Raw genomic sequence first — 25,960 nt, 5'->3', positions numbered from 1 at the left:
CTTCCTTCCTTCCTTCCTTCTTTTTTATGTTTTATAAAGAAAACACAGCTTCAAATGATTTAAAGAAAATTGTTAAGATTATGAGAATTTACATTTCCTTGAGTTATCAACTGAAAACTTTGAGAACCAAGAATAAAAGTGGAATAAAGTTCAAAGCATCTCATCATAGTTGCGTTATATAGCCATCTAAGTTAAAATATAAATAATAGCCTAGAAGGGTTTGTTTGTGGATTTTTTTCCTAACAAAATGAAAGGGGGCAGAATGTTGTTTGAGCTCTCAAGCTACCACTATCTGAATAGCTGCAAATTAATGTATCACCTCATGTGACATCATATGCTTTAGTGTGGCAACTTTGACTTAATACATCTATAAACCATTACTATAATCATAACATCTCAGATTAACATTGCATCACCACATAATGAAGTGGATCATTTAAAAGTGAAATAGATAATTCAGTCTGTTTATGTCATTTTTCACAAATGGGGAAGGAAGTTTGTACATGAGCACATAAAATAATTTATGCCATGATGTGGAACTATGGAATGATGTGCTACTGAGTTATCTTGTTCTACATTTTACTTTAAAGCATGATATAATTCAGCTGCTGCTACTAACCACTGAACTAATTCTGTTTACTAGAAATGTTTTTATTAAGAGAGATAGTGCACCTTCATATCCTCAGCATGTTTCACCTCACCCGCTATGTGTAATTTGTCATCTCATTTGTTGTCACAGCATCATGTTGTATGAACACAGTATTGCTCTGACAAAATTAGCTGGGAAGAGTTTCTGATTCTCATGCCATTCTCGTGCTGGGCATTTTGGTTAGCTGCCTCTGGTCTTGGAAATTCAGGTCATGAACAGTATCACCCAGAGCTGTCACTTGACCAAAAGTAAACATTCGGCATTCATTTTCTAACATTTTCTGTAAGAACAACCAGAATGCTTTTCACTCACAATGAAGATGGAGAATAGAAGTGTTGGAGATATTTTTAGATGGCTGAAGTTGTTGGGGACTCAGACTCACATCATGAGTCCTGTTCATTCACACACGTTTATTGAGTAACCACTTTATTAGAGATGATGAAAATGTGATTTCTAATCTCAATAAACTCAGCATAGTGTCAGAGGCAGAAACATAACAATGAATGCAACACGATGTGACAGTTGTTCTAAGAGACTGGTGAACAAAATGCTGTGTTGTGCACCTCAGTTTAAACCTGCAAACATTACTGAATGTTTACACAGTGCCAGGGTCTTGGGATTGAGTGGGTAATAAGGCATGAGCCCTGTAAGAACTGGGCTAGACACACAAATAAAAAAAAATTACATAAGAAAGACCATTAGCGCCACAAGAAGGTTTCAAAGCCCATGAAGTAGGAGTTAGGAGGAGGAAGAATGCACACCCATTGTTTTAGGGGAAGGATTGGCACAGGTGGTTTTATGGGTGAGGAGGAATTTAAACCACGTGTATGCTTAGCCAGCTAATCAACTATGAATGCATTAGAGGTAGTGGCACAGCGAAGAACAATGCAAACCATGTTTGAAACAGCTTGACTGCAAGTGGAATACAGGTGGAATCATGGGGCATACACTTGAAGAGAATCTTTGGGACCAAATCATGGGAAATACTAATTCTAAAGTTAAAAAAAAAAAAGGCAAAATAATGGAGGAACAAAGGGAAGCAAAAAGAAACAGGAGAATAACTGGCTTATTAAACAGAAATTTTTGTTCTCTAGCAGGAAGTTAAATAAGACAAACTGAAGTAAACTGTGACCAAGCACATGGAGAAGGCAGCATGGGTACAGGAGACATTGGAGAACATGATAGTAGAACTTTACAGCCGGTTGATCTGAGCTTGAGAAAAGGAGGTGCCTTCGAGTTTGGGACACGGAAATATAGCGATGTCATTAGAGAAACAGAAGTTGGATGGGCTGTGAGGGTGAGGAGGATTCTGGGTGTTGAGTATGTTCCTAGGGAAGCACTGATGGGCTGTTTGGAGAATTCCTATGAAGAAGGGCTGTTGATATTCATGTCCTTTTTGCTAAGGCAAGAAGCAGGAGAGAAAACTTAAAGTTGGGGGTGATTATTGCATATGGTTGAGACAGAGGAATAAGTAGCTGAACTCCTCACAGCTTTGAAGCAATATTCTTAAACTCTGAAGTAAAGTGAGCTGAGCTCAGATTCATGCTGCTGCATTTATTTTAATTATTGCTGAACATAGGCAATTTGCCAAATGCTTTCTGTGTGTGGTCTTATTTAATCTTTATTACATAATGGCTATTATTGTACCCACTTCACGATAAGGAAACCGAGACCTAAAGAATTTAAGCAGTTGGACCCAAAACAGAGTTAATGTTGAGAAAAGCAGTTTTCAAAAAACTCAATTTCTTGACCCTAAGCTTCTTATTCTTTCCATACCACTTCAATCGTCTCAACCAACTTTATGTATAACTGACTAAAGAACAAAGCTTTGCTTCAAGTACATGTCATGGACACTTGTGTGATGAAACCTACACACTTTACTCTTTGTTGAATTTACTTCCTGTGTATTTACTGAGAAAACAGACTATCTTCTTTTAAAAAGATGCACAGACTCCTCTTTGAAAATCTGGTTTGATGAAATAAAAGATATTTAGAGTAAGACTTTTACTCACTTACTACGTGTATAACTTGGAAAAAGTTAACATCTCTGGAGGTAGTCTTTTTCTTCAATGGAGATAATAATACATACTTTATAGTATTTTGAAAAGAAATGGAGGAATATACCAATCATTTTCTCACCTGTGTTAATCCATTTGCTGTTACTATAACAGAATACCAGAGACTGGGTAGTTTATAAAGGACAGAGGTTCATTTAGTTAAGAATTCTGGAGGCTAGGAAGTCCTAGATTTGGTGGCTGCCTCTTGTCAGCTTCTGGTGAGGGCCTAGTGCTGCTGGAAAGCCTGGCAGAAGCACAGAAGTATAAGTGCAAGCTAAAAGAGACAAGCACAAGGGGTCAAGTTTGCTATGTAACAACCCACTTTAATGAGAACTAACCCAGTTCCCTGAGAACGAACCCAGTCTCTAAAGAACAGCATTAATCCCTTCATGGGGGAAGAGTCTCCATGACCCAAACACCTCCCACTTAGTCCTGTGTCCCAATACTACCACATTGAGGAATTGAGGTTCCAGCACATGAACTTCTGGGGGACATGCTCAAACCATAGCACCACCTGAACATGTTATGCTTTCTCTTTCCCCCGCTGTAAAGTTCTTTCCCAAGAAAAACACAAGACTAGTTTCTTCAGTTCTCTGCTCAACTGTCCCCTCTTCAGAGAGGTGTCCAGTATTGATTGTAATTATTCATAGAAGCAGAAGAATACCTGGATGTTAGCTGACAACATGCCTACATAGGAATAAGACTGTTTTCCAGCTTTCCCTACAGCTACATGTGGCCAAAGAGTTATAGTAAGAAGAGATGTCCACAAGGTCAGGGATATGAATTTGCAAGGAGGGATATCCCTGATTCTTCCTTTCTTCCTTCCTTTTAATTTATGCAGAGTTGATGACTACAGATGAAGCAGCCATCTTGAACCACGAGGAAATCTTAGCAATGGAGACCTGTGAAGCAGAGTAATAATACAGAATGAGCCAAAGGAATGCTTTTTCTGCTCTGGCTGCCTGACTTCAGACTTTAAACACTAACATCCTTACTGTTTTGGGCTTTCTGTCACTGTACATGCATCTGAACAGACTAATATTCCCTGTGACATATTAAATATAGCATTAATTGATTTACTTAGAGGTTATTATCTACCTCTGCCCAGTAGAATGTAAACTTTCTGAGGGTAAAACCTTTGCTTCTGTTTACTTCTGTATCCTTACCATTTGAAATAGTGCCTGGTACATAAATGTGCTCAACATATTTGTTGAACAAATGAATGAATGTATTAATAATGAATGTAAAATTCCTAGTACATGGCAGCTTTTTGCTTAATGGGAATTCCTTTCAGAATGCTGCAACTAGACTCTAAAAGACCAATCAGATGAGGCCACTCAAGCATTCAGCTTCTGCCTAGCTTAATGAACAACAACCACTACTAAGAACAATGACCAACCTCTTTGATGGAGACTTTTACTCTGATCCCATTTATCTTTAGGCAGGGTGAAGCCTGCTTTCTCTCAAAACAGTCTGCATTATTCATTATTAGTTTGCTGCTTTTCGAAACTGGACTCTGTCTGCCTTTGGCATCTCCACTAACAGAAACTATCAGGTGTATGATTCAGGCCTAATTGCTGCCATGGCCTTGGCAATATTGTGCTGTCACCTTCTCTGCTGGATAGCCAGACTTAGCGCTGGTGTACACTGGCTTGCCAAGAATTAATGTGCATTGCAGACAGCAAAAATATGCCGTTCCAGAATCCAACTGTACACTATGGGATTATGATTTCCTATTGTAAATACAGCCAAGGCACAAGAAAACAGCCTAACCAAGGAAATGGATTTCTTTATACCAGGTTTAAAATGTATCAGGATTGGGATTTGGGAGAAGGTTTACTTACTCTGAGTTCAAACTGTCAACCTAAAATGTGTGTGTGTTGTGTGTGTGTGTGTGTATTTTTAAATGCACCAGCCCAGAACATTTCTTTGTTTCATAGTTATCTTACAAATTTTATTTTTTATTCCATTTTGATAAAAGAACAGGAAAAATTCCTAAAGCATCAGTTACATTTTGGTAAAAAAAAGTGCTGCAAAGTCTATAAAAACTCAGTGGCTTAAAAAAATCTTCATTTGCCCTCAAGAACCTGCAGGTTTTATGGAGATGGGCTGGCCTGGGCTGGATTTGTTCACCTGTCCCTTGTCATCCTGGTATTGGTGTCTGGAATGTTGAGGAACCAGAATGGACAGGCCAAACTGCACAAGCATGAATCAAGCCTCTGGTCACATCACAGCCACTAATGTCCTTTTAGCCAAATCAAGTCACATGGCTAGCCCAAAGTAAAAGGGTAGGAAGGTATTCCCACCCATAGTGGAAGAACACTACATATAGCTACATGGCAAAGGACACAGATGTAGGAATGAGAAGAATTGGGGCCATATTTATAATCTACTACAATCTCCAAACATTTTTACCAATTTTAAAAATTATTATTATCTATTTCTTGGTCATTTTTGTTCTACTTTTCCTTTTAGGAGAGTTTCCTAGATTTCAAATTTTTATGTGTGTTGAAGATCTTTTTTGTTTTTAGATTACTACTCTAAATATTATATATAATATCCTGTCAATATTTCAAGGATAAAATGTCTTTTATTACTTTTTTAAAAAACTTTTGGTTTTAGGGGTACATGTGTGGATTTCTTATATAGGTAAATTTCATGTCATGGGTGTTTCGTGTACAGGTTATTTCATCACCCAGGTAATACACATAGCATCCTATAGGTAGGTAGTTTCTCAATCCTCATTCTCCTCTCATCCTCCACCCTCAAGTAGGCTCCAGTTTCTTTTTTTTTTTTTTTTGCTTGTGTCCAGCATTTATTTCCCCTTGATTTTCTTTTCTTTTCTTTTCTTTTTTTTTTTTAATTATACTTTAAGTTCTAGGGTACACGTGCACAACATGCAGGTTTGTTACATATGTATACATGTGCCATGTTGGTGTGCTGCACCCATTAACTCGTCATTCACATTAAGTGTGTCTCCTAATGCTATCCAGTTTCTATTGTTCCTTTCTTTGTGTTCATGCATACTCATTGTTTAGCTCCCACATGTAAGTGTGAACATGTGGTATCTGGTTTTCTGTTTCTGCAGTAGTTCAGTTAGATTAATGGGCCCCGGCTCCATCAATGTTGCTGCAGAAGACATGATCTTGTTCTTTTTTTGACTGCACAGTATTCCGTGGTATATATGTACTACATTTTCATTATTTAGTTGATGGTCATTTAGGTTGATTCCATGTCTTTGCTATCATGAATAGGTGCTGCAACAAACATATACATGCATGTGTCTTTAAGGTGAAATGATTTGTATTCCTTTGGGTATATACCCAATAATGGGATTACTGGGTTGAATGGTAGCTCTGTTTTAAGTTTTTGGGAAGTCACCAAACTGCTTTCCACAGTGGCTGGACTAATTTACATTCTCACCAACAGTGGATAGGCATTCCCATTTCTCTAAGCCTTGCCAGCATGTTATTTTTTTTGTTTGTTTTAATAATAGCCATCCTGACTGGTATGAAATAGTGTTTCACTGTGGGTTTGATTTGCACTCCTTTGATGATTAGCAATGATGAGTGTTTTTTTCATATATTTGTTGGCTGCTTGTAGATCTTCTTTTGAGAAGTGTCTGTTCATATCTTTTGCCCATTTTTTAATGGGGTTATTTGTTTTTCGCTTGTTAAGTTCCTTATAGATTCTGTATATTAGACCTTTGTTGGGCGCATAGTTTGGAAATATTTTCTCTCATTCTGTGGGTTGTCTTTTTGTTTTTTACTCTGTTGATAGTTTCTTTTGCTTGCAAAAGCCTTTCAGTTTAATTAGGTCTCACTTGTCAGTTTTTATTTTTGTTGGAATTGCTTTTGAGGACTTAGTCATAAATTCTTTGTCAAGGCTGATGTTCAGAATGATATTTCTTAGATTTTCTGCTGTGTTTTTTTTTTCTTTTTCTTTTTTTTTTTTAGTTTGTAGTCTTATATTTAAATCTTTAATCCACTCTAATTAAGATTAGATAGTTGTAGGTGTACAATTTTATTTCTGGATTCTGTATTCTTTTCCACTGGTCTATGTGTCTGTTTTTGTACCAGTACCATGATGTTTTGGTTATTGTAGCCTTATAGCACAGTTTGAATTCAGATAATGTAATGGCTCTAGCTTTGTTCTTTTTTATTAAGATTGCTTTAACTATTGGAGCTTTTTCTTTCTTTTTATTTTTTTTCATTCCATATGAGTTATAGAATAGTGCTCTTTGGCCATTTTTATATGGGTTTATTTGTCTTTATTATTGAGTTGAGATATATATCTATATCTCTATCTTCTGGATGCCAATTTCTTATCAGGTGAATTTTTCCCATTTTGTGGGCTGTCTTTTCATACTTCAGATATTGCCCTTGAAAGCACAAATGTGTTTAATTTTGTTGATACTTAATTAATCTTTTTTTTTCTTTTGTTGTTCGTGATTTTAGTGTCATATCCGAGGATTCATTGCCAAATCCAAGATCATGAAGATTTACCCCCAGGTGTTTTTTCTAAATGTTGTATAGTTTTAGCGCTTGCCTTTAAGTCTTTGATTCATCTTTAGTAATTTTTTTTTGTATTATCTGTGTGTGAGGTAGGGTTCCAACTTCATTTATTTGCATGTGGTACTCACAATAGGATATACCTGTAGATCAGTAAAATAGATTTCAGAGTCCAGGAGTAAGCCCTGGATTTTATGGTCAACGGATTTTTGCAAGGGTGCTAAGAACATTTGATGTTGAAAAGATTATTCAGACATTTTGGTGTATGTGCTTGGCTGAGGAGTCAATGGGGTGAATAGGATTTTTGAATAGTCTTTTCAACAAGTGGTGCTGGGAGAACTAGACAGTCACATGCAAAAGAATCAAGTTGGGCCCCTACCTCTCATACAGTTAATGTAAAAAAGTTCCTGAAGGTGAATGAATAACTTAAATGTAAATGCTAAAACTGTAAAACTCTTAGAAAAAACCATAGGGATAAATCTTCATGACCTTGAAATTGTCAGTGGATTCTCAGATATGACACCAAAAACACAACAAACAACAAAAGACAAAAAGCAAATTAATTGCCATCAAAATAAAAAATGTTTACACTTTAAATGACACTATCAAAAGTGTGAAAAGACAACAGAATGGGAAAAATTTACCTGATAAGAAACTGGCATCCAGAAGAGAGATGGCTGTAGATATATATCTCAACTCAATAATAAAAAGATAAGTAAACCAATATGGAATGTCCAAAGGCACTCAGATTCATAAAACAAGTACTTCTAGAACTATGAAAAGACTTAGACAGCCACATAATAATACTGGGGGACTTCAACACCCCACTGACAGCATTAGACAGATAATTGAGGCAGAAAACTAACAAAGAAATTCTAGATTTAACTTTGACACTTGACAAATTGGACCTAATAAGCATCCACAAACTACTTTACCCATCAACCACAGAATGTACATTCTTCTCATCTGCTCATGGAACATACTCTAAAATCGACCACATGCTCAGCCATAAAGCCAGTCTCAATAAGTTAAAAAAATTGAAATCTTGAACCACAGTGGAATATAAAAAGTAAAAATCAGGCTGGGTGCGGTAGCTCACCCCTGTAATCCCAGCACTTTCAGAGGCCGAGGTGGGTGGATCTCTTGAGGCAAGGAATTTGAGACTAGCCTGGCCAACATGGTGAAACTCTGTCTCTACTAAAAAAAAAAAAAAAAGATTTTAGTGTGGTGGCACACACCTATAATCCCAGCTACTTGGGAGGTTGAGGCAGGAGAATCGCCTTAACCCAGGATATGGAGATTGCAGTGAGCCAAGATTGCACCGCTGCACTACAGCCTGGGTGACAGAGTGAGTGAGACACTTCTCTTTCATAGATAGATGGATAGATGACAGATAGATGTAAATAAAAGAAAAATCAGGGCCGGGCGCGGTGGCTCAAGCCTGTAATCCCAGCACTTTGGGAGGCCGAGACGGGCGGATCACGAGGTCAGAAGATCGAGACCATCCTGGCGAACACGGTGAAACCCCGTCTCTACTAAAAAATACAAAAAACTAGCCGGGCGAGGCGGCGGGCGCCTGTAGTCCCAGCTACTCGGGAGGCTGAGGCAGGAGAATGGCGTAAACCCGGGGGGCGGAGCTTGCAGTGAGCTGAGATCCGGCCACTGCACTCCAGCCCGGGCGACAGAGCCAGACTCCGTCTCAAAAAAAAAAAAAAAAATAAAAATAAATAAAAAAAGAAAAATCAATACCAAGATTTCTCAAAACCACACAATTACATGGAAATTAAACAACTTGCTCCTGAATGACTTCTGGGTAAAGAAAAAAATTAATGACTTTTGAATGATAAACAAACCTTGCATTTCTAGAATAAATCTCACTTGATCATGATGTCTAATTTTTTTCAATGTTATTGGATTTCATTTTCTAGTATTGTGTTGAGGATTTTTGTGTTCATATTCTTAAGAGAGAATGGTCTGTAATGTTCCTTTCTTTTGAGATTGTGTGTGTGTGGTGTCTTTGGTTTTGGTATTGTGGTAATACTGGCCCCAAAGAATGAGGTGGAAAGTATTCCTCCACTTCCATTTTTTAAACACATTTGTGAAAAATTGGTATTAATTCTTAGAACACTTGGTTTACCAGTGAAACCATCAAGGATGGCTTGTTTTTGTAAGGTCAGCAATAATGCTTTCTCTTTCATTTCGGATACTAGTAATTTGAATCATCTCTCTTTTTAAGAAAAAAAAGAGACCAAGAAAGGTCAATTATGCTAAATATTTGTTAAATTTGTTGATTTTTTCATAGTCATATTCCATATGGCATTCCAAACTTCCACAGTCAACTTTAGTTTCATTTTTCTCTATTGTTTTTATATTCTTGATTTTATCAATATCCACTCTAACTTTATTATTTCCTGTCTTCTTGCTTTAGGTTTAGTTTGCTTTTCTTTTTCCAGTCTCCTAAGATACACAGTTGAGTGTTATTTTGTAATTTTTCTTACATTTTAATGTAAGTATTATTACTATAAATGTTTCTCCAAGCACTGCTTTAGCTACATCTCGTGAGTTTTGGAATGTTGTCCCTTCATTTCCATTCATCTCAAAGTATTTTATAAAGTAACTTGGGATTGCTTCTGCCTGGTTGTTTTACGCACACGCAGCTGGTAAGATTCACTGATTGCTGTATTGTTTTCGACACTATCATGGGCATAAATTGTTCTACATATAAATCTCATCAAATTTAGGCTCTGTTAAAGGGCTCCTTCCTAAGACCAGTCTTTGAGGTTTGTTTTAATCACAAATATGCCACTGGGAGGGCTCCTTCCGGTGGTCTCCCTTGTTCTCTCTGGTAAGTTAGACAGCCTATAGTTTAGCCTGTGTCTCCAATGAATCGATCAATCTCCCAATTGCCTTTAACCACAGCTTCCAGTTATTAAGAACACCCTTATGGTTGAACTTCTCCACATTTTGTTGCAAAAAAAAAAAAAAAAAACCAAAAAGAAACCCACCAAAAAAACCTAAACAACAACAAAACAGTTCCTCTGGGGTTAGATTAGCAGTTATCTGTTTATGGCTTGCTTCTTTAGAGGCAAGGAAACATACATGCGCCACATCTCTGGAGCTAGAAATGGGAGCAATGTCATGTTTCTTTCTGAATGACGCTCCCACTTTAGGAGCTGACCACTCATTGGAGAGGGAGAACAGTGACCTCAGATTCTCTCAGCTTACTTCTCCCATTGTGGAAACCCCACACCATGATATGAGGCAAGAACAAGGGAGACCCCAATATTCTCAGCAATGCTGTTCTTAAAGCCTCTGTCTAATGAGCCTCTGTCTAATGAGGTAGAGCTGGGTAAAGGAAGAGCACCATCACCTCATCTGTACTCACTGGCAGCTTAACCTCATGAACATGTAGCTGGGGCCAGGATGAGAGGGGGAGACAGCTCCCTCACGGAGAGCTAAGGCGGGAGGGAGCCCTGTGTTCTTGGGTGCAGCAACCTGGAGTGAAGTTTTCATTTCCCTGAGCTGGGAGATAGGAGAAGAGTAGATTTTGTTTTAAATGCCACAGACTATTACTGTTCTTACTCAGTTTTAGTAGACTTTCTTGAATAACTGTATTTTTTATCTTGCTGTATACAGAAAAATACCATTTTGGAGACTTTATTGCTTTTTAAAAAATAATTTTCAGCAGTCTTACTGGGAAATGAGTCTGCAGAACTCCTCATACTGATGGAAGTCTTGGCTAAATTCTTTCAAAGACATCTATTTATGTCTGCTTCATGCCAGTACTGTACCTACACCTGAAGTGGCTGTGCCCGTAAAATATGGAGTCTAGGTCTATTGTTTTTGAGTTCAATTTTAACATCTATATTGACTTTTTATGACCCCTGCTTTCTTCTCATTATTGTAAACATTTATAGTATTAATTTTGTTGTGTACAGAGGCATATTTGAATAATTAAAAGGCAAGCACCAGCCTTTTGAGAAGACTTTATCAATCACTCCAGCACAATTGTTCACAAAGCAAGGAATCAACTGCCTCCCATATAGGCACCCCCCAACCATAACGTGGAGCAGCTGATCCCAGTTAGTACTTTCTTTGTTATAGCTCCTCTAGTTTGTACTTAGTGTTTGAAAGGATCCAGAGTAACATGGAAAAGATTCACTGTCTTCATTAACTTTCATAACTCAGCTGTCACTTGGGTCTTTCCTGCCCATGGGAGATTTAGGAAAATGTGCCTGATTTCATGCCGGGGGGTCCAGGACCCTTGTCTCAAGGGTTCTATGAACTCCTGGTGAGTCAGAGGCCTGTGTGCCCTGCCCTGTCTTTGAACCTGTGCAGTCCTGCCTGGGCATGTGCTCCAGTGCCTGGGGAGCCAGCCACGTATCACCGCCCCTCCAACCATACACCCAAATGTATCAATAATTCCATGAATTTAGTAATTTTCCAACATTTTTGAATGGTGGGCCTGAAGAGAGAAGTAATTGGGGATCCTTGGGCTGTCCATCCACCTGGCCCCTCCCTGCATCCTCAGCTGTTTCCCCTCTTGTGCCCCTGGCTGCCAGGGTGCTGTCCTTACCCAGGCATCCAGTTGGAAAGTTCCAGGCACATTTTGGCCCAGAGTATCTCACCCAGCACATGGCTTATCAAAGTCTTTTCTTAACAATGGGAGAGAGGTTGCACCCTAAAGCAGTTCTTCTCTGTTAAGGCAATTATGCATTTTTTTCTTATTATTACATTATTTATTTAAGAGCCATATTACATGAGATCTGACTGGAGACCATACAGGTTATTTGCAAAGCCTTTGAAAATGAACTCAGAAGAAATTTAATCCACTCTCCCAAGGGAACCATGTCCCCACAAAAACTTAAAACAGCAGCAAAACAGAATAGAGAGGGTTTGCTTGTGTGCCTGCAGCAGAGCACCCCCTCCCTAATGGAAACACTTACAAAGCTGCCATCTTTGCACAGATGGTGGCTGAGTGGGGTGTTGGCTTTGAAGGCTCCCTGTTTAAATACTGGTGTTTTCCTCCTCAGGTCTCACCCATGAAGTACTGCAGGCTTCTCTATGGGCAGCACTCATCAAGCCAGAAAGTAGCATGGCTTTTTCTATGGAGTGTTTTCTTTATTATGTTCATAAAGCAATAAACAAAAACAGAAAAACAAACAAAAAAACTCAAACAACAACAACAACAAAAAAAAACAAAAAACAAAATCAGAGAGAAAGAAAAAAAAATCAGGAAGAAAATGACTACTTTAGCTCTCTTGGCCTCTCAAGGTGACTGATGTGAGAACAGCTTGGTGGCTGAGGACAGAAAATCACATATATGATTTATTTCGACAATAACAGAATTTTAGGCACTCCTCTACGCTCTAAGCAAAACTCGTCTGCTGCTACTCATAGTGGAAATCATATGTAAGAATTTCAACTTCATGGATGATCATTTATTTCCCAACATTTTCTTTAAAAGTGTGGGGCAAAGAAATGCTTCCTTGTCAAGTTTGAGGAATAGAGCAAACCACTCTTGCAATATTGTCAGCTGTAAATGGCATCTTTTGATTATCTAGACTCTAGGGTATTTCTGAAATGAAGGGAAATGTTCAGAGATCATTAAAAATGCAAGAGGCCACATAAGGGACTGAGTCATATAGCTGTCACCTCACCACCTTGGAAACAAAATGCTCTATCATGTTTGTTTAGCTCGTGACAATGATATAATGCTGGAGATGAGGCTATGTAATTCTTTTGTTCTGTCGACTTGGCTATTGTTCCTTACTTTAAAATGATCCCTTTTGATTACTCTAAAGAAGAAAGGAAAAAAAATATATATCCATTTTACCGTTCAATTAAGGAAGAAATATTGTTTTCATTACACCAAAGCCTAACAAGGAATTTAATTCACTCATTACTCCATTAAATATGAACTGGGCATCTGCAGGGGTGTTAGAGTCAGTAGCAGAAGGGTTTATGGGTCCTGTGTTCTTGGAGCTCTACTGTAACAACTGATGGCATTGAATGTACCATACACCTGCATGTACGTGGGAAGGGCTTTCACAGCCAGAATAGGACCTTGCACAAGTGAGTGCTGAATTAGTACTGAATGGATGGAGGAAGGGAGATCTGATTGTGGGTAGCATGAAGGGCACTCTTAGATGCAAAGTCAGAGAGGAAGGCATTAGTTACATCATGGAGAGCCTCGTGGACAAGCTGAAGAATTTGATATTGAGTCATTGGCTTTCAGACATGAAGTTAACATGGCCTCCAGAGTTCTGAAACAGTTCTGTTGGCCTTTCCTAGAGGTGACATTGACCCAACCACTTTAATCTGGATCTATGACTGGTGGAGTCATTTAAGAAAGTGACACATCCAGCCACAGAGAGCAATGTTTATGGAGTGATGCATATCAGCATGAATCAAGCTTCTTTTTTTATTGTGAAGCTGTGTCATCTCCCTATATTGTCTTTAAACTCAGAAGCATATTGAAGCTCTTTTCAAAGAGGGTTTCTTCTCCAAGAGGAATATGGTTGCCAGCTGCCAAACACTGTTTTGTTGTTGTTGTTATTTGTCAAGGGCTCTCTTTATGTTAATACCTTGGGTCTATAATCCTCACAGCCATTCTGATTTGCATATGCAATGATTGAAAAATGATCCAAATCAAACTTAACTGAAGTTGAAATAATAAAGGTGCTTGCAATGAAGGGACATGGTTGTGAAGTAAGCCCCATGGTCTCAGCTCTGCCAGTTAATAAGCTGAGTGACAAAGAAAAAATCCCCTGATCTCTTTGGGTCTCAAATTTTTGCATTTTATAGAGAGGAACTGGTATCTGTTCCAGTCCGTGTACAGGTGTGATAAGAGTAAAATGAAATTATTGATGTGAAAGTATTAATATAAAGGATGTAAGAGCATTAACGATTAAATGAGATCCTGCTTCAGGCTGGAGTTTTGAGGTTAAGTGCTCAGCATTGGAACTGTAACTCCCTCCATTCCCTTGGAGTTGCGTGACCAGAACAAGTCTGTAGCTTCTCTGAGATCCACCTCACTTCTGTAAATCAGAGGCAGAGATAGCAACATCAGTATTTTGTGGGGATTAATTGGGATAATGTGTTTGGTGCCTCGCTCACAGAGGATGCAGGACAGAGCACATGTCCTCAGTCTTCTCTCTTGGTTTCCTTTTCTTTCCAGTGGGTAATCATGAGGACTGAGATTACGATGAGGAAGTTTCTATTAATAATACAGAGATGCCAGCTACACATCAAGTGCTCACATAAATGTTTGCATCCTGCTGTTTGCTCAGCCATTCTTCCTCAGTGCCACCCTCTCCTTTCCTCATCCAAAGGCAACCTATTACAATTCAGTAGCTGAGGACAGATCACTGGAATTTGGTACTTTGTTGAGGCACCAACCCACGAGGAGTGGGGTGTGGTGTGGTGAGGCAGGAAGATGAGAATTAGGGACCAATGTAGTCTGAGGCAGCGGGGGCCCCATATTCCACAGTCAGTGCTGTAACACTTGTGCTGGATGAGAGTTTACCGTGAGACCACAGGAGTCCTGGTCCCCCTCTGCTCTCTGCTCTCGCCCTGTGGTGGATTAGGGAGAAGTCGTCTTTAAAGGTATTTCTACTCAGATATGTGTAGGGAAGGGCACATGTATGGGGTTGTGGATGTGAGTGTGAATAGACTCCTCATGGGGCAGATGATGGAAATCAGTGGGCATATATCTATAAACACATAATACAAATATTGCATATTTCACGAATCCTGTTATTTTCTAAAGTCTAAGATTAGCTTCTATACCAAAAAGAATTTTATGTATTTAATTTTTAGAGGCAATGTGACAAAAAGTTCCTAAATAAATGATTTTTAAAATCAGAAACTGAAATACAGTTGTAGAATATGAGACATTAGAATGTTCCTTTAATTCTCTTAGAAGCCATGTATATTTTTTCTTTCTAATGATAAAGTTATATGTGCTCATTATTTTAGAATTCAGAATAGTATAAGGAAAAAAAACCTAACAGTCATACGATTGTTTCTTGTCCAGATAACATTCCCGAATTTATTTCAGTCTGACTGTAAATATATGCAAACATATTTACATCATTAATGTAACACTGAGTCTATGATTTTCTATTTTTCACTTAATGTTATATAATAGCTATTATATAATCTTCATTAAGTATTATTTGTAGAGATTTTTAATAGATGAGGCTGAAATCAATGTATTTGTTATATATCATGACTTTTAGTTTGCGGGAAGGAGGTTTATAAGAGGAGCCTTAAGCCCAGGAATGCAAAGCTTCATAGGCACCTGGTACAACTTGACAAGTGATTTTTCAGAAATGTCTCTGCATGTGCATTGCCACCTCTTTTGTTCTGCTCTTGAAGTGTCTGACTTTCAAAATATATGTGTGTATGTTTTTTCTTCCACTCATGTATTACTCCTGCTTCTGTTTTAGCATTAATTAATACATTACATTTAATGTCTATGGTTCCAAAATGCTGTACCTCAAAAAATTGTGGAATATTTCTTATAAGCATCTTTACCTACAGATAATCCTATTTATTTATCTCTGTTTAATCACCGATTATGCAAATAATGTGGACATAATGTATTATCTAGAAATGTTAGATCAATGAGTGAACATAGAAATAAATGACTCCTTGGCTATTTTGCAACCTTTCATTCTGTGGAAGTATGTAAATCAAATAAATCCTTCAGGGAATTTCGATTATTGACATAACTGTGTATGTTATAGACAGAAATGAAAAAGTCCAGCTAATATTAATTAGGTATTTACATCATAATGAATTTAATAACCTTCAAAGAGTGTCTAAGTTGTTGAAGGTGCCATGCTTTTATATTTTTATGTTTAGAAGTCTTTTTAACTGTTAACTGTTTTAGAGAGATCCTGAGTAACCTATTTCAAACTATTTCCTATCTATTTCAGGCATATTTTCTCTAGAGTGTTTCTATTTTGGAAGAATGGTATCATTTACTTTTTGTTTAACTTTTGCGTAATTTTTCTTTTTGTGTAATTCATATTCTTCCCAGTAAAGTTGGAATTCTTTTAGTTCAAATGAAACTTTAATTTGAAAGAATTTTAATTATTAATATGCATATGTGCTTATAGAGAATTTATTAGATAATTATTGGAAATTAGCATGAAATTTTCAAAATTCATTAACAAAATACACCCATAGGGCTGCAATTTCTACTAATGGTGAAAATGAATCCTAATATGCATGAGAACATACAGCCGTCTCTCTGCCACTGTCTCCTCATACCAATTGTATTTTTATTTAGTGCTTCCTATTCATGTTTGAATTGTTTTATCTGCTTTTATCTAAGTTCTCCCTAAATAGTAGGCTTCTTCACTCCAAGACGAACATTCTTCTGTTCTGGTCATATTCTGAATAGATCCTAAATTTCACTGCTTATTTATCTACTTATTTACACAGTGCCAGACATTGTTGCAAGTAATTTACAAGAATTAATTCAGTCAGTCCTCTCACAACCTTATTAGGCAGATACTATAATTAATCTATTTGCTAGGTGAGGCAACTGAGGTTAGAAAATTTACCAGACTTTCCAGGGTCACACAACTAGTATGTGGAGGAGCTGGACTCAACCTCAGTAGCGCAAACACTACATTTTGTCATGCCATCAGAATCATTAATAAACATGAGACCAGAAACACATCTCCATGCAACACATCCCCTCTGCCCTGGAACACAACATTACGCCCACACAGCGCTGAGAGCTCTCCCAGGAGCATTTACAAAGCTGCAGTGACATGGTGCTTCACCTTGGGAAGCCCCTTCAACCACCTGGGCCTCAATCCCTTCTTTTCATGAAACGCTGACAAATACACCCACTTTGGGGGATTTGGTGAAGACACAGTGGATTGACTGTGTTATTCAGCAGCATAGCTTGTAACATACTGCTGAGAGGAGGGATGACCACAGAATATATACCTCTTGTACCAACTCAATGTGTTGGCCTTTAACAATTCTGAGAGATAGCCAAATAGAAATGTTAGAGAAGTGCTTGTCTGTATGCTTTTATGTATATTTTATCAGTGTCCTCACCAACCTCTCAGCCATGTGAAGATTAGAAACCATCAACTCGAATGATGGGAGGCTACTGTGGCCATGCCCAGACCTCATGGGGAAGTGACATCTGACAGCCTGAAATGAAGGCAGGAAGACAGGAAAACAGAACCCCAGGGCAAAGAGCTCCATCGGTGCTCACAAGGGTGATCTATGTCACTGACACAAGGTCACATTGTCTTGGGTCCCCTGTCTTAAACAGATAGACTTGAAAAATAATTTGACCATAAATCTATTAGGGATCAGCCTCATTTAGGGAAAATTTACTTAAGTGTAACACGTTTTTCCCCAGCAATGCTTTGTAAATGAGATGACTACGATTACTAAGACTGGGCATGCCATTTGTTCATTCTTCACTCATTAAACTAATATTTACCAGTGCTAGGTACTACGTACTCATACTGTGCTTGGTACTTAGAAAAGATGCTTCAGGGAACAAAATGGACAGAGATTTTAGTCATCAGAGTATATTCATGTATTTGTCTTTTATTGAACAGATTTTTATTGGGATGCTATGACGTGCCCAACACCACATGAGATAAGGGAGTAGAATAATTCATATAGTTTTTGGAGAACTCCTACATTACTGGAGATTGCTATTTGAGGTTACCTTAGGGTGTGAGTATGAGCTCATGTCTTGTTGATGGGACACCAGTGGAACTACTGTCTATAACTCTACAGTGTGAGGAACAGAGCCCCTTAGGCAGGAGACTTCCTTTGCAGTCATAGGGCCTGTCCACCTAGGCTGGGTTGAAGTATAATTGTGGTAACTCTTTTATGTAACAAACAAACAAGTGCCTGGTAATTACATATGCAATCCCTTTCATCTTTTCCCTGCCAAATTTTAATCAGTACAGACCTTGAAGCAATAAGGCCAACAATCATGCTTCCCAGGGCCAGTTTCCAGCCCAGCTTCCCACTTCCACTAACTCAGGACTTTGCTTTCACCGTTTGCGTTTTCACCTTCCCTCTTTTATTGACTGGATGTTGATTCTGGGACTTGCTGATAATTTTTTTAAGGTAAATCAGTGTCTGTCAATATAAATGAAAAACAATTAACTGTGTAATTGACTTAACTATTAATTTCTGTGTCTTATATTGAGAATCCAAACTCTCAACAATTTGGAGTAGTTACTTCCTTTTTCTGCCTCTGTGTGAAAATGGACTTAGAATTTACTCGTCTTAGGTCAATATAATAATAATCTTGTTTTTATTTTATTTAACTCTCAGGTTTGGTGATGGTTATACAGTCAAAGTTTGGCTCTGTAAGGAAGCAAATCAACATTGCACTGTTTCTGATCACTTGAAGCTTTATTTTCCAGGAATTCAGTTCAAGGTAGTGCTAATATCCTGTATTATTTGTTTGTTTTCAGCTAAAAAAGCTAATAAACGTACTTGTCTTTTTCTGTTTTTATTCTATGCTGTTATAAGATACTACTTGTTACCTTAGTCACATTGCAAAGTATAGACCCTGCCTCCCTACCAAAAATAGCATGGATAGCTGATATTGCTTGACCACTCTGAAGAGTGACAAGCCTGCTTAATTGCTTGCTGGATTGGCCAGAGCAGCCTGTGATTACATATCACGCCTCTTATCTGTGGGCCTAAGTCCACTGCATAGCTCATCTTGTTCAGCATAGAAGATTGCAAAAGCTAATCTCTTCCATATATTTGCTGTAGGGTTTATAGGCTTGATGGTTTCCACATTGCTTCACAGAAAGAGCCCTGTGCTTGAGATCACAATCCTCTACGAACTTGCTATCATCAAGTATGGTCACTGAGCCAGCAGCATCTTCATTACCTGGGACCTCTTAGATGTGCAGAATCACAGGCCCCAACCTATTGAATGGGAATCTGCATTTTAACAAGGTGACCCGGTGATTCCTATGAACACTAAAGTTTGAGAAGCACTGTCTAAAAATCTCTTGGATAACTGCTGGATGCTGGTTTATTATAACTTCTAGCAGGTTGTAGTCCATAAAGTAGTTATGTTCTATTTATTTCAACAACTGTCATTTAGTGAAATCCTACTATGGAAGAAGCATGCTGTGTGAGACTGTCATTCATGCTCAATTATGACTCTGAGCTACCCTATAAAACAGATATAATTATCTCCATTGGCGTACATGAAGACAAAGATCAGAGGTTTAAATGTCTTCCCAAGAGTTGCTCAGCTAATGATGAGAACAGTGAGAGACAAGCCCAAGTCCCAGTGTAAAACTCAGGGCTCCTCCATCCATCTCTCTTAGGCCATGTTAAATTACTACATTTCAAATATCTTTGGGCATCTTATGATTCCTTAAACAGGGCTTCCCCATGCTATTGCAAGGTTGGGGCATATCAGGGGGCAGAACAGCAATGCCACTCAGTTGAATGTCATTTGTCAAATATACCCTATGAAAAATTGTCATCAATAGGCATTCATTGGAGACTCACAAAATTATTTGTGTAGACTGAGAAAACATAACTGAATTTCTTTTCCAATTAAATGTAGTATGATCAATTTTGTTTAATAATGCTAATTATATGATACAATTTTTTTTTTTTTTTTTGCTTTTAGGGACAGCACCTGAATTTGTTAGAATATCATGTGCCAAAAAGATGGGGATGCCTAGCTGACTTGTTCAAAGTTATAGAGAACAATAAAACCTTCTTGAATATTAAGCATTATACCATTAACCAAACCACTTTGGAGCAGGTATAGTATCTTGAATGATTCAGGAGGTTGCATTTTGGTCTGTTCATCAGACCTAATCTAGCCAATTTTAAAATTAATCAAATTGCTTCAATTTATCACTTTATTCATTTCATCTTTTTAAATTTTATAAAATTAGGATAAGGATGGTGTCAGAAAATTTGTTTATTGTATACCTTTCTACTTAAGATAGATATTCAGTAGAGTTTCAGTTTGTTCATGATTATGTTGGGCATTCAACTAATTAAATCATGTCACGTTAACCTTCCTTTCTCCATCTTATTCACCCCCACAAGACTTGTTGGGGCAGCTCCACTGTAATCAAATGATAGCTAACTTCTGGGGAGACAAAAAGCATTTCATTTACCAAGAGTACCAGAAATATAAAAATACATCACAACATCTTTCTAAAGCCAGGCTTACAGTATTGAGAACTTCTAGGTGATTTATTATTATAATTATCTAGAAATATGAATGTTCTTAGAGTTGTGTCCTCAATGGATTTACATATTTATGTGATTTGGGAGGGAGTAGTATGAATTAATGATCTGTGGTTTTTAGGACAAGTTGGCCAGTGTTCTGAGACAAGGTTTCCTTTCTAGTAAGTGAGACCAGAAGTTTGTATTATAAGTAAAAAACATTTTTATGGTTTTTTTTCAGGTATTTATTAATTTTGCTTCCGAGCAGCAGCAAACTCTACAATCTACTCTTGATCCATCCACTGACAGTCACCACACACATCACTTGCCTGTCTGATCACTAAAGGAGTTTCCGTAAGGAATAAAACCTTGTCTTTCATTACAATTAACAGTCAAGGATAAAACAAGCACGCGCACAACCAAGGAGCTGGGGCACACTCTCCAGGCAGTCAGATCACATTCTCTTGTTCATTTTCTATTTTGAATCTCCTTGTTAGCTAATAACCACCAAATGGAAAGGTTGTTCTTTCTGCAGACTTTTGGGGCGCTCCTCCAAGTCATTTGTTCTTTTTACCATGCCAGATGGACACCAGCTTCTTTGTGACAAAGGCATGAATGATTTGACAGTGTCCAAACTGAGACATTCTGGAGCTGGAAAGGCTGTCACAGATTGTCCACTCTAAACATGTCACTTTTCTGTTAAGAAAACTGAGCCCCCCTACATGTTTTTAATGATTTTAATGTAAGCTTTCACTAATACTGATGACATTATATGGTATGATATGAAAGAATCACCAATTTTTTACATATAAAAGTTGTCTTTTTAAAAAAATAGGATTTGAAAAGCTCTTTTAGTATACACTTTAGCAAAATTAATTAAATTGAACTAGTTGCTTTGTATCAATTACAGCAGTTCTACCAGAATCTCCCAGGTTATAATTTATGAAGGTAGATAAACAAAATGTAGATGCATTTTCTTTTTCTTAATTTGGATGAATAATTACTGGTTTTTGTTACTCTAAGTCAGTGTTTTTCAAAGCGTAGTGGTCCCCATATTAGCTGCATTGCCATCTTCTGGGAGCTTGCAAGAAATGTACATTATCAGGATCCACTCCAGACCTAGTGAATCTCAAATTCTGGGACTTAAACAAGCAGATTCCAGTTTAAGAACCAATGATTTACGGGAATATCTCGTTACCTCCTAGTTATACAAGCAAAATCAACATAGTATGTAGTCTTTTTCTTTTTTTCTTTTTTTTTTTTTTTTGAGATGGAGTCTTGCTGTCTCTCCCAGGCTGGAGTGCAGTGGCGCGATCTCAGCTCACCATTCTCCTGCCTCAGCCTCCCCAGCAGCTGGGACTACAGGCGCACATCGCCATGCCTGGCTAATTTTTTGTATTTTTGGTAGAGACGGGGTTTCCCCATGTTAGCCAGGATGGTCTCCATCTCCTGACCTTGTGATCCACCCGCCTCCGCCTTCCAAAGTGTTGGGATTACAGGCGTGAGCCAACGTGCCTGGCCATAGTTTATTTTAAAATATATTTTTAAAAGTTTTGTAAAAATTATGTCATTCTCAGAATTGTTGTCTTCAAAGCATTGTCAGATAGAGAGTGCTCAGATATGGCTCTTAAAGGCTATATACGTCTGATATTTTTCATCCTATAGTTAGTAAAATGCATAAATTCAATCCACTACTGAAATAGTTTCCAGTCAGACATTTCTGAGTTCAGACATTTCTCAACAATCTTTTAACAACATTTTTCTGAATCCTCAATAGAAAATCATATTAACCTTATTTTAAAATTTGGCCTTTTTCAACACTAACATTGAGTACCAGCAGCTTGTGATCAAAGGCATATACTTCTTTATGAGATTTCATTACTAAAGCAAGATTTCATTAAATCTCTATTTCCTAAATATCATTCTATATAAGAGATATTTTTTAAATGGTAAGGATTAAGACAATCACAGGTAGCTTTGTTGTGAGCAATTTTGATTCTCCCGTATCACATGAATTACATTTCCTTAAATAAATTACAGTTTATGGCCGTATGATTTATTCTCTAATTCTAACATAGTCTAGTTGTCAAAAGGAAATATGTAATCTTTTTATGACTGTTGAATCAATAAATACCAATTTGTGAAACATGAACTTGTTTAAACTGCAGTGAATAAATGAAATGTGCTTTAATTTAACGCGATTTTTGGAATGTAATTGTGCTTCTGCCAATATATTTTCTTGTATCTTTATTTGTGTCTTTAGGGATCCAATTTAATTTAGGTAAGCAAGAAATGAAGCTACTCCAAATCTTTTAAAGTTTGAAAGGTTAAAATTTAATTGAGTTTTGCTCTGCTATATTCTGCTCTTAGGGGTTCTTTCCTGGTTTTTGAACTGCTGTATTCTTGAAGTTTATGCTTCAAGGTATGCCTTTGAACGATAAACAGAAAGAAAGAGGAACCCAACATGCTAAAACACCACATCCCAGAAGACTGGATACAAAAGGTCAAATCTTATGTTAATGTTGAAAATGTCATTGCATTTATAAGTCATGCAGGTATTTTATGCCTTTGGAGTTAAACATTTGTCTTAAGACCTTTGGGCTTAAGGTCACACAACTGAGACTTTTAAACAGACTACCTGCTTTTGAAATCATTCTGAGTAGAGTACTTTATGAAACACAAACAACAGTGATTATCTCAGTTCTAGTAATCTAGCATTTACTATATAGATTATCTTTACTCAGATATTTAAACAGTTGATGTATTAAAGCTTTCACGCAAACTCAAGATAGTAAAAAGCAAATATAAAGTGTATTTTTAGCATAGTAAAGACTATGTGGCTTAGGGTCATAGGTAGTTTTGTTTAATAAGCATTGAATTGAAAAATAGCTCAACATGACATCTTACAAAATATCTTAGAAAATACACAGTCCCATACACACCCTGCAACCTCCCCCCATAGGTACACTATTAGTTTAATGAGAGTGACATGAATATTAGCATAATCACAAATGTTTCTGCCTATGTAGGAGTTACAGACACTTTACATTTTCAAACTGGGTTGACTATGTTTCTCCTTTGGCTTTTGCTTTGGCCTGCTGCATTATTTCAGCTCAGTGAATTTTTTTGATAACTTGTTACAACTCAGTTTCACACACTTGAATAATTCAAAGCCCTTTCACACATACACACAGACATACATATGCACACATCATGCATATACAAGCAAACATATGCACACATTCACATGTATGCACACTCAAACACACATTCATTTCTTCAACTAACACTTTTGATCTCATTCCATGCACATAAGTAGGTGGTGGGTACTATAAACATGGGGTGGTGGACTACTCAATAGCAGAGCCACAGTCATTGTCCTTGAGGAGCACTCAAGCAGGTGGAGATGGCAAGCTGAGAGCTACAAGCAAGGAGTACTCCCTGGCATGGGGTCGGAATGATGCGCTCTCATGGAGGATGTGGGAACAAACTTCGTGAGAAGTTACCACCTGCATGGGTCTTTGCAGATGAGGAATGGGGGAAATGACATCTGAGCCTAAGAATATCAGAGCAAATGGAAAATACTTAATGAGCAGTGGATGCTTGCTTGTTATGTTAGAGAGCGATAGCTAAAACAGTGGTTCCTGTAGACATAAAGAACCCAGGTGTCTCGTTTTTAGAATTTCTCTTACATTCCAGAATGGCTGCTAGATCTCTAGTTATCACAATATTCAAAGCTGAAATAAAAGAAAAATTGGACTAAGGGGATAATAGCACATCTATTTCAAGAGCTTCCCTGGCAACCTCACCTGCATACTTAGGCTTATATTACATCACCTAGAAGTATTCACATGACCCTAACTAGCTACAAGAGTGTTTGGTCAATGCAGTTTTTATCCAGGTCTCTGACCACCCTAAAATAAAATGAAGGTTCTGATTCGATGTGAGAAGAACTAAACAGCTACTGGATAGATAACCAGCAGTCAGTACTATAGAAACACAGAGAAGTTTTGTGGCCATTTTGCTTGGGAGAAGAATGCATTCAATCTTGGACATGTTGAATGAACCAGGTAATGTTAAATTATGTGGCTATTTTGGGCAATCTAGGTTCTAAGAGTGTTACTATTTTCAAGATTACAGATGTATGCTAAGATCTGTGGAGCAGATATCATTTATATTTATAAACATTACTGTCAAATTGAATGTGGCAGATAAAGAGAAGAAAATTTTATGGATATTTTCCATTTGGGCTAAATAAATAGCATTGTCATTTTCTCACAGTGAGAATTCCTCTTGAGAACTTTAATGAATAAATGTCTCTTGCTGGAAAGGGTTGCAAATTACAGAAAGAAGTCAGAGGCATTTTTCTTAATTATTTGCTATTGCTTGCCATCACAAGAGACATTTCACTGTCTTTCACTGTAAGTGAATCTATCACATTTTTTCTCTTAAGTTAAAGTGTTTTAAAGAAACACTCTTTACATTAAAATGTTTTAAAAAAAATTAGGTCCACTGAATTGAAGGTACATCTGAAGCCTAGCAAAACTCAATGGTTTAAAAGCACATCTAGAAATTTAATGAGCATATTCTTCTTTCCAATATGAGGCGACATTCTGAACCCCATATTTGCCTTCACATTTATGTTCCATGGGTGTGGCTTGGTATTGATGGATGACAACTGTTGTTGGTGGGAGTCTGTTTGTTACTTGGTTTTGTTCACGAAACACTGGGGACTCTTTGTGGGGTTCAGTGCAGGGTGAGGAATCATTGCTTCCAATCTGCTTACACTTGCACTTAGTGTCACACTGCAGCTTTTTCTACCCACACATAACCAAGTAAAAACTTTGTTTGCCTCAGCATAAGTTTAAGTGAATTAGGGTAGTATGCTAGAGCAAGGCAGCAAGTCCAAGGGGGAGTTCATAATCTGGGCATCAGGAGACCTGGCTCTACTGCCAATCGGAGTATGATTTCCAAGCCCCTTTGCTGTTGTGTGCTTCTGTTGTCCTCATATTTACAATCATGACAAGATCTTTAAGATTAATGAAATCAGCAAATTTCCACAGAGGGTGCACAAATACACAATTTTAGAAAAGAAAAGGGAACATATCTAAAGATAGAAATGAAGAGTAATAAGAGAATAATATGAATAACTTTATGCAAAATATTCAAAACCAAATAAATAATATTTTTAGTAAACAAGTAGGAATCAAGATTGTCTCAAGAAAACAACAGCCACTCCAGAAAATGAATCAACCATGAAATGTCATCACAAGTATATCCCTACCAGTGTCCCATCCCAATACAGCAGACCCAGATGGTTTTACAATTGTGCCATTCTAAAAGAAACTCTCTATTACACAAGCTATTTCAGAAAATGAACAAATTCTATCTCATTTGAGACACCAGTATAACATTGGCACACAAACTTGTCCAAGAATACAAGAAAAGACAAATGTGGAGAAATTAATGTATGAACATGGGTACAGATGGAACTAATGTAAATAGAATCAGTAGTATATGTC

At 37.5% G+C, this 25,960-nt stretch overlaps 1 protein-coding gene across 2 annotated transcripts in view; it reads left to right on the top strand.

Annotated features, from left to right (window-relative positions):
• Nucleotides 1–21,165, top strand: part of LOC105535388 (ATP-binding cassette sub-family A member 13-like) — a 231,519-nt gene extending 210,354 nt beyond the window's left edge. For both annotated transcript variants that reach the window (XM_011974456.1, XM_011974457.1), the window contains 3 exons: nt 18,555–18,660; nt 19,885–20,022; nt 20,680–21,165. In XM_011974456.1, coding sequence (XP_011829846.1) covers nt 18,555–18,660; nt 19,885–20,022; nt 20,680–20,775 — 340 coding nt within the window. In that variant the 3' untranslated portion in view covers nt 20,776–21,165. The remainder of the gene's footprint in view (nt 1–18,554; nt 18,661–19,884; nt 20,023–20,679) is intronic.
• Nucleotides 21,166–25,960: the final 4,795 nt, after the last annotated feature.

Source organism: Mandrillus leucophaeus, unplaced genomic scaffold, assembly GCF_000951045.1.
Source record: "Mandrillus leucophaeus isolate KB7577 unplaced genomic scaffold, Mleu.le_1.0 Scaffold1454, whole genome shotgun sequence".
In the NCBI taxonomy this organism is placed as follows: domain Eukaryota; kingdom Metazoa; phylum Chordata; class Mammalia; order Primates; family Cercopithecidae; genus Mandrillus; species Mandrillus leucophaeus.
This window is presented reverse-complemented; position numbering and strand designations above follow the sequence as displayed.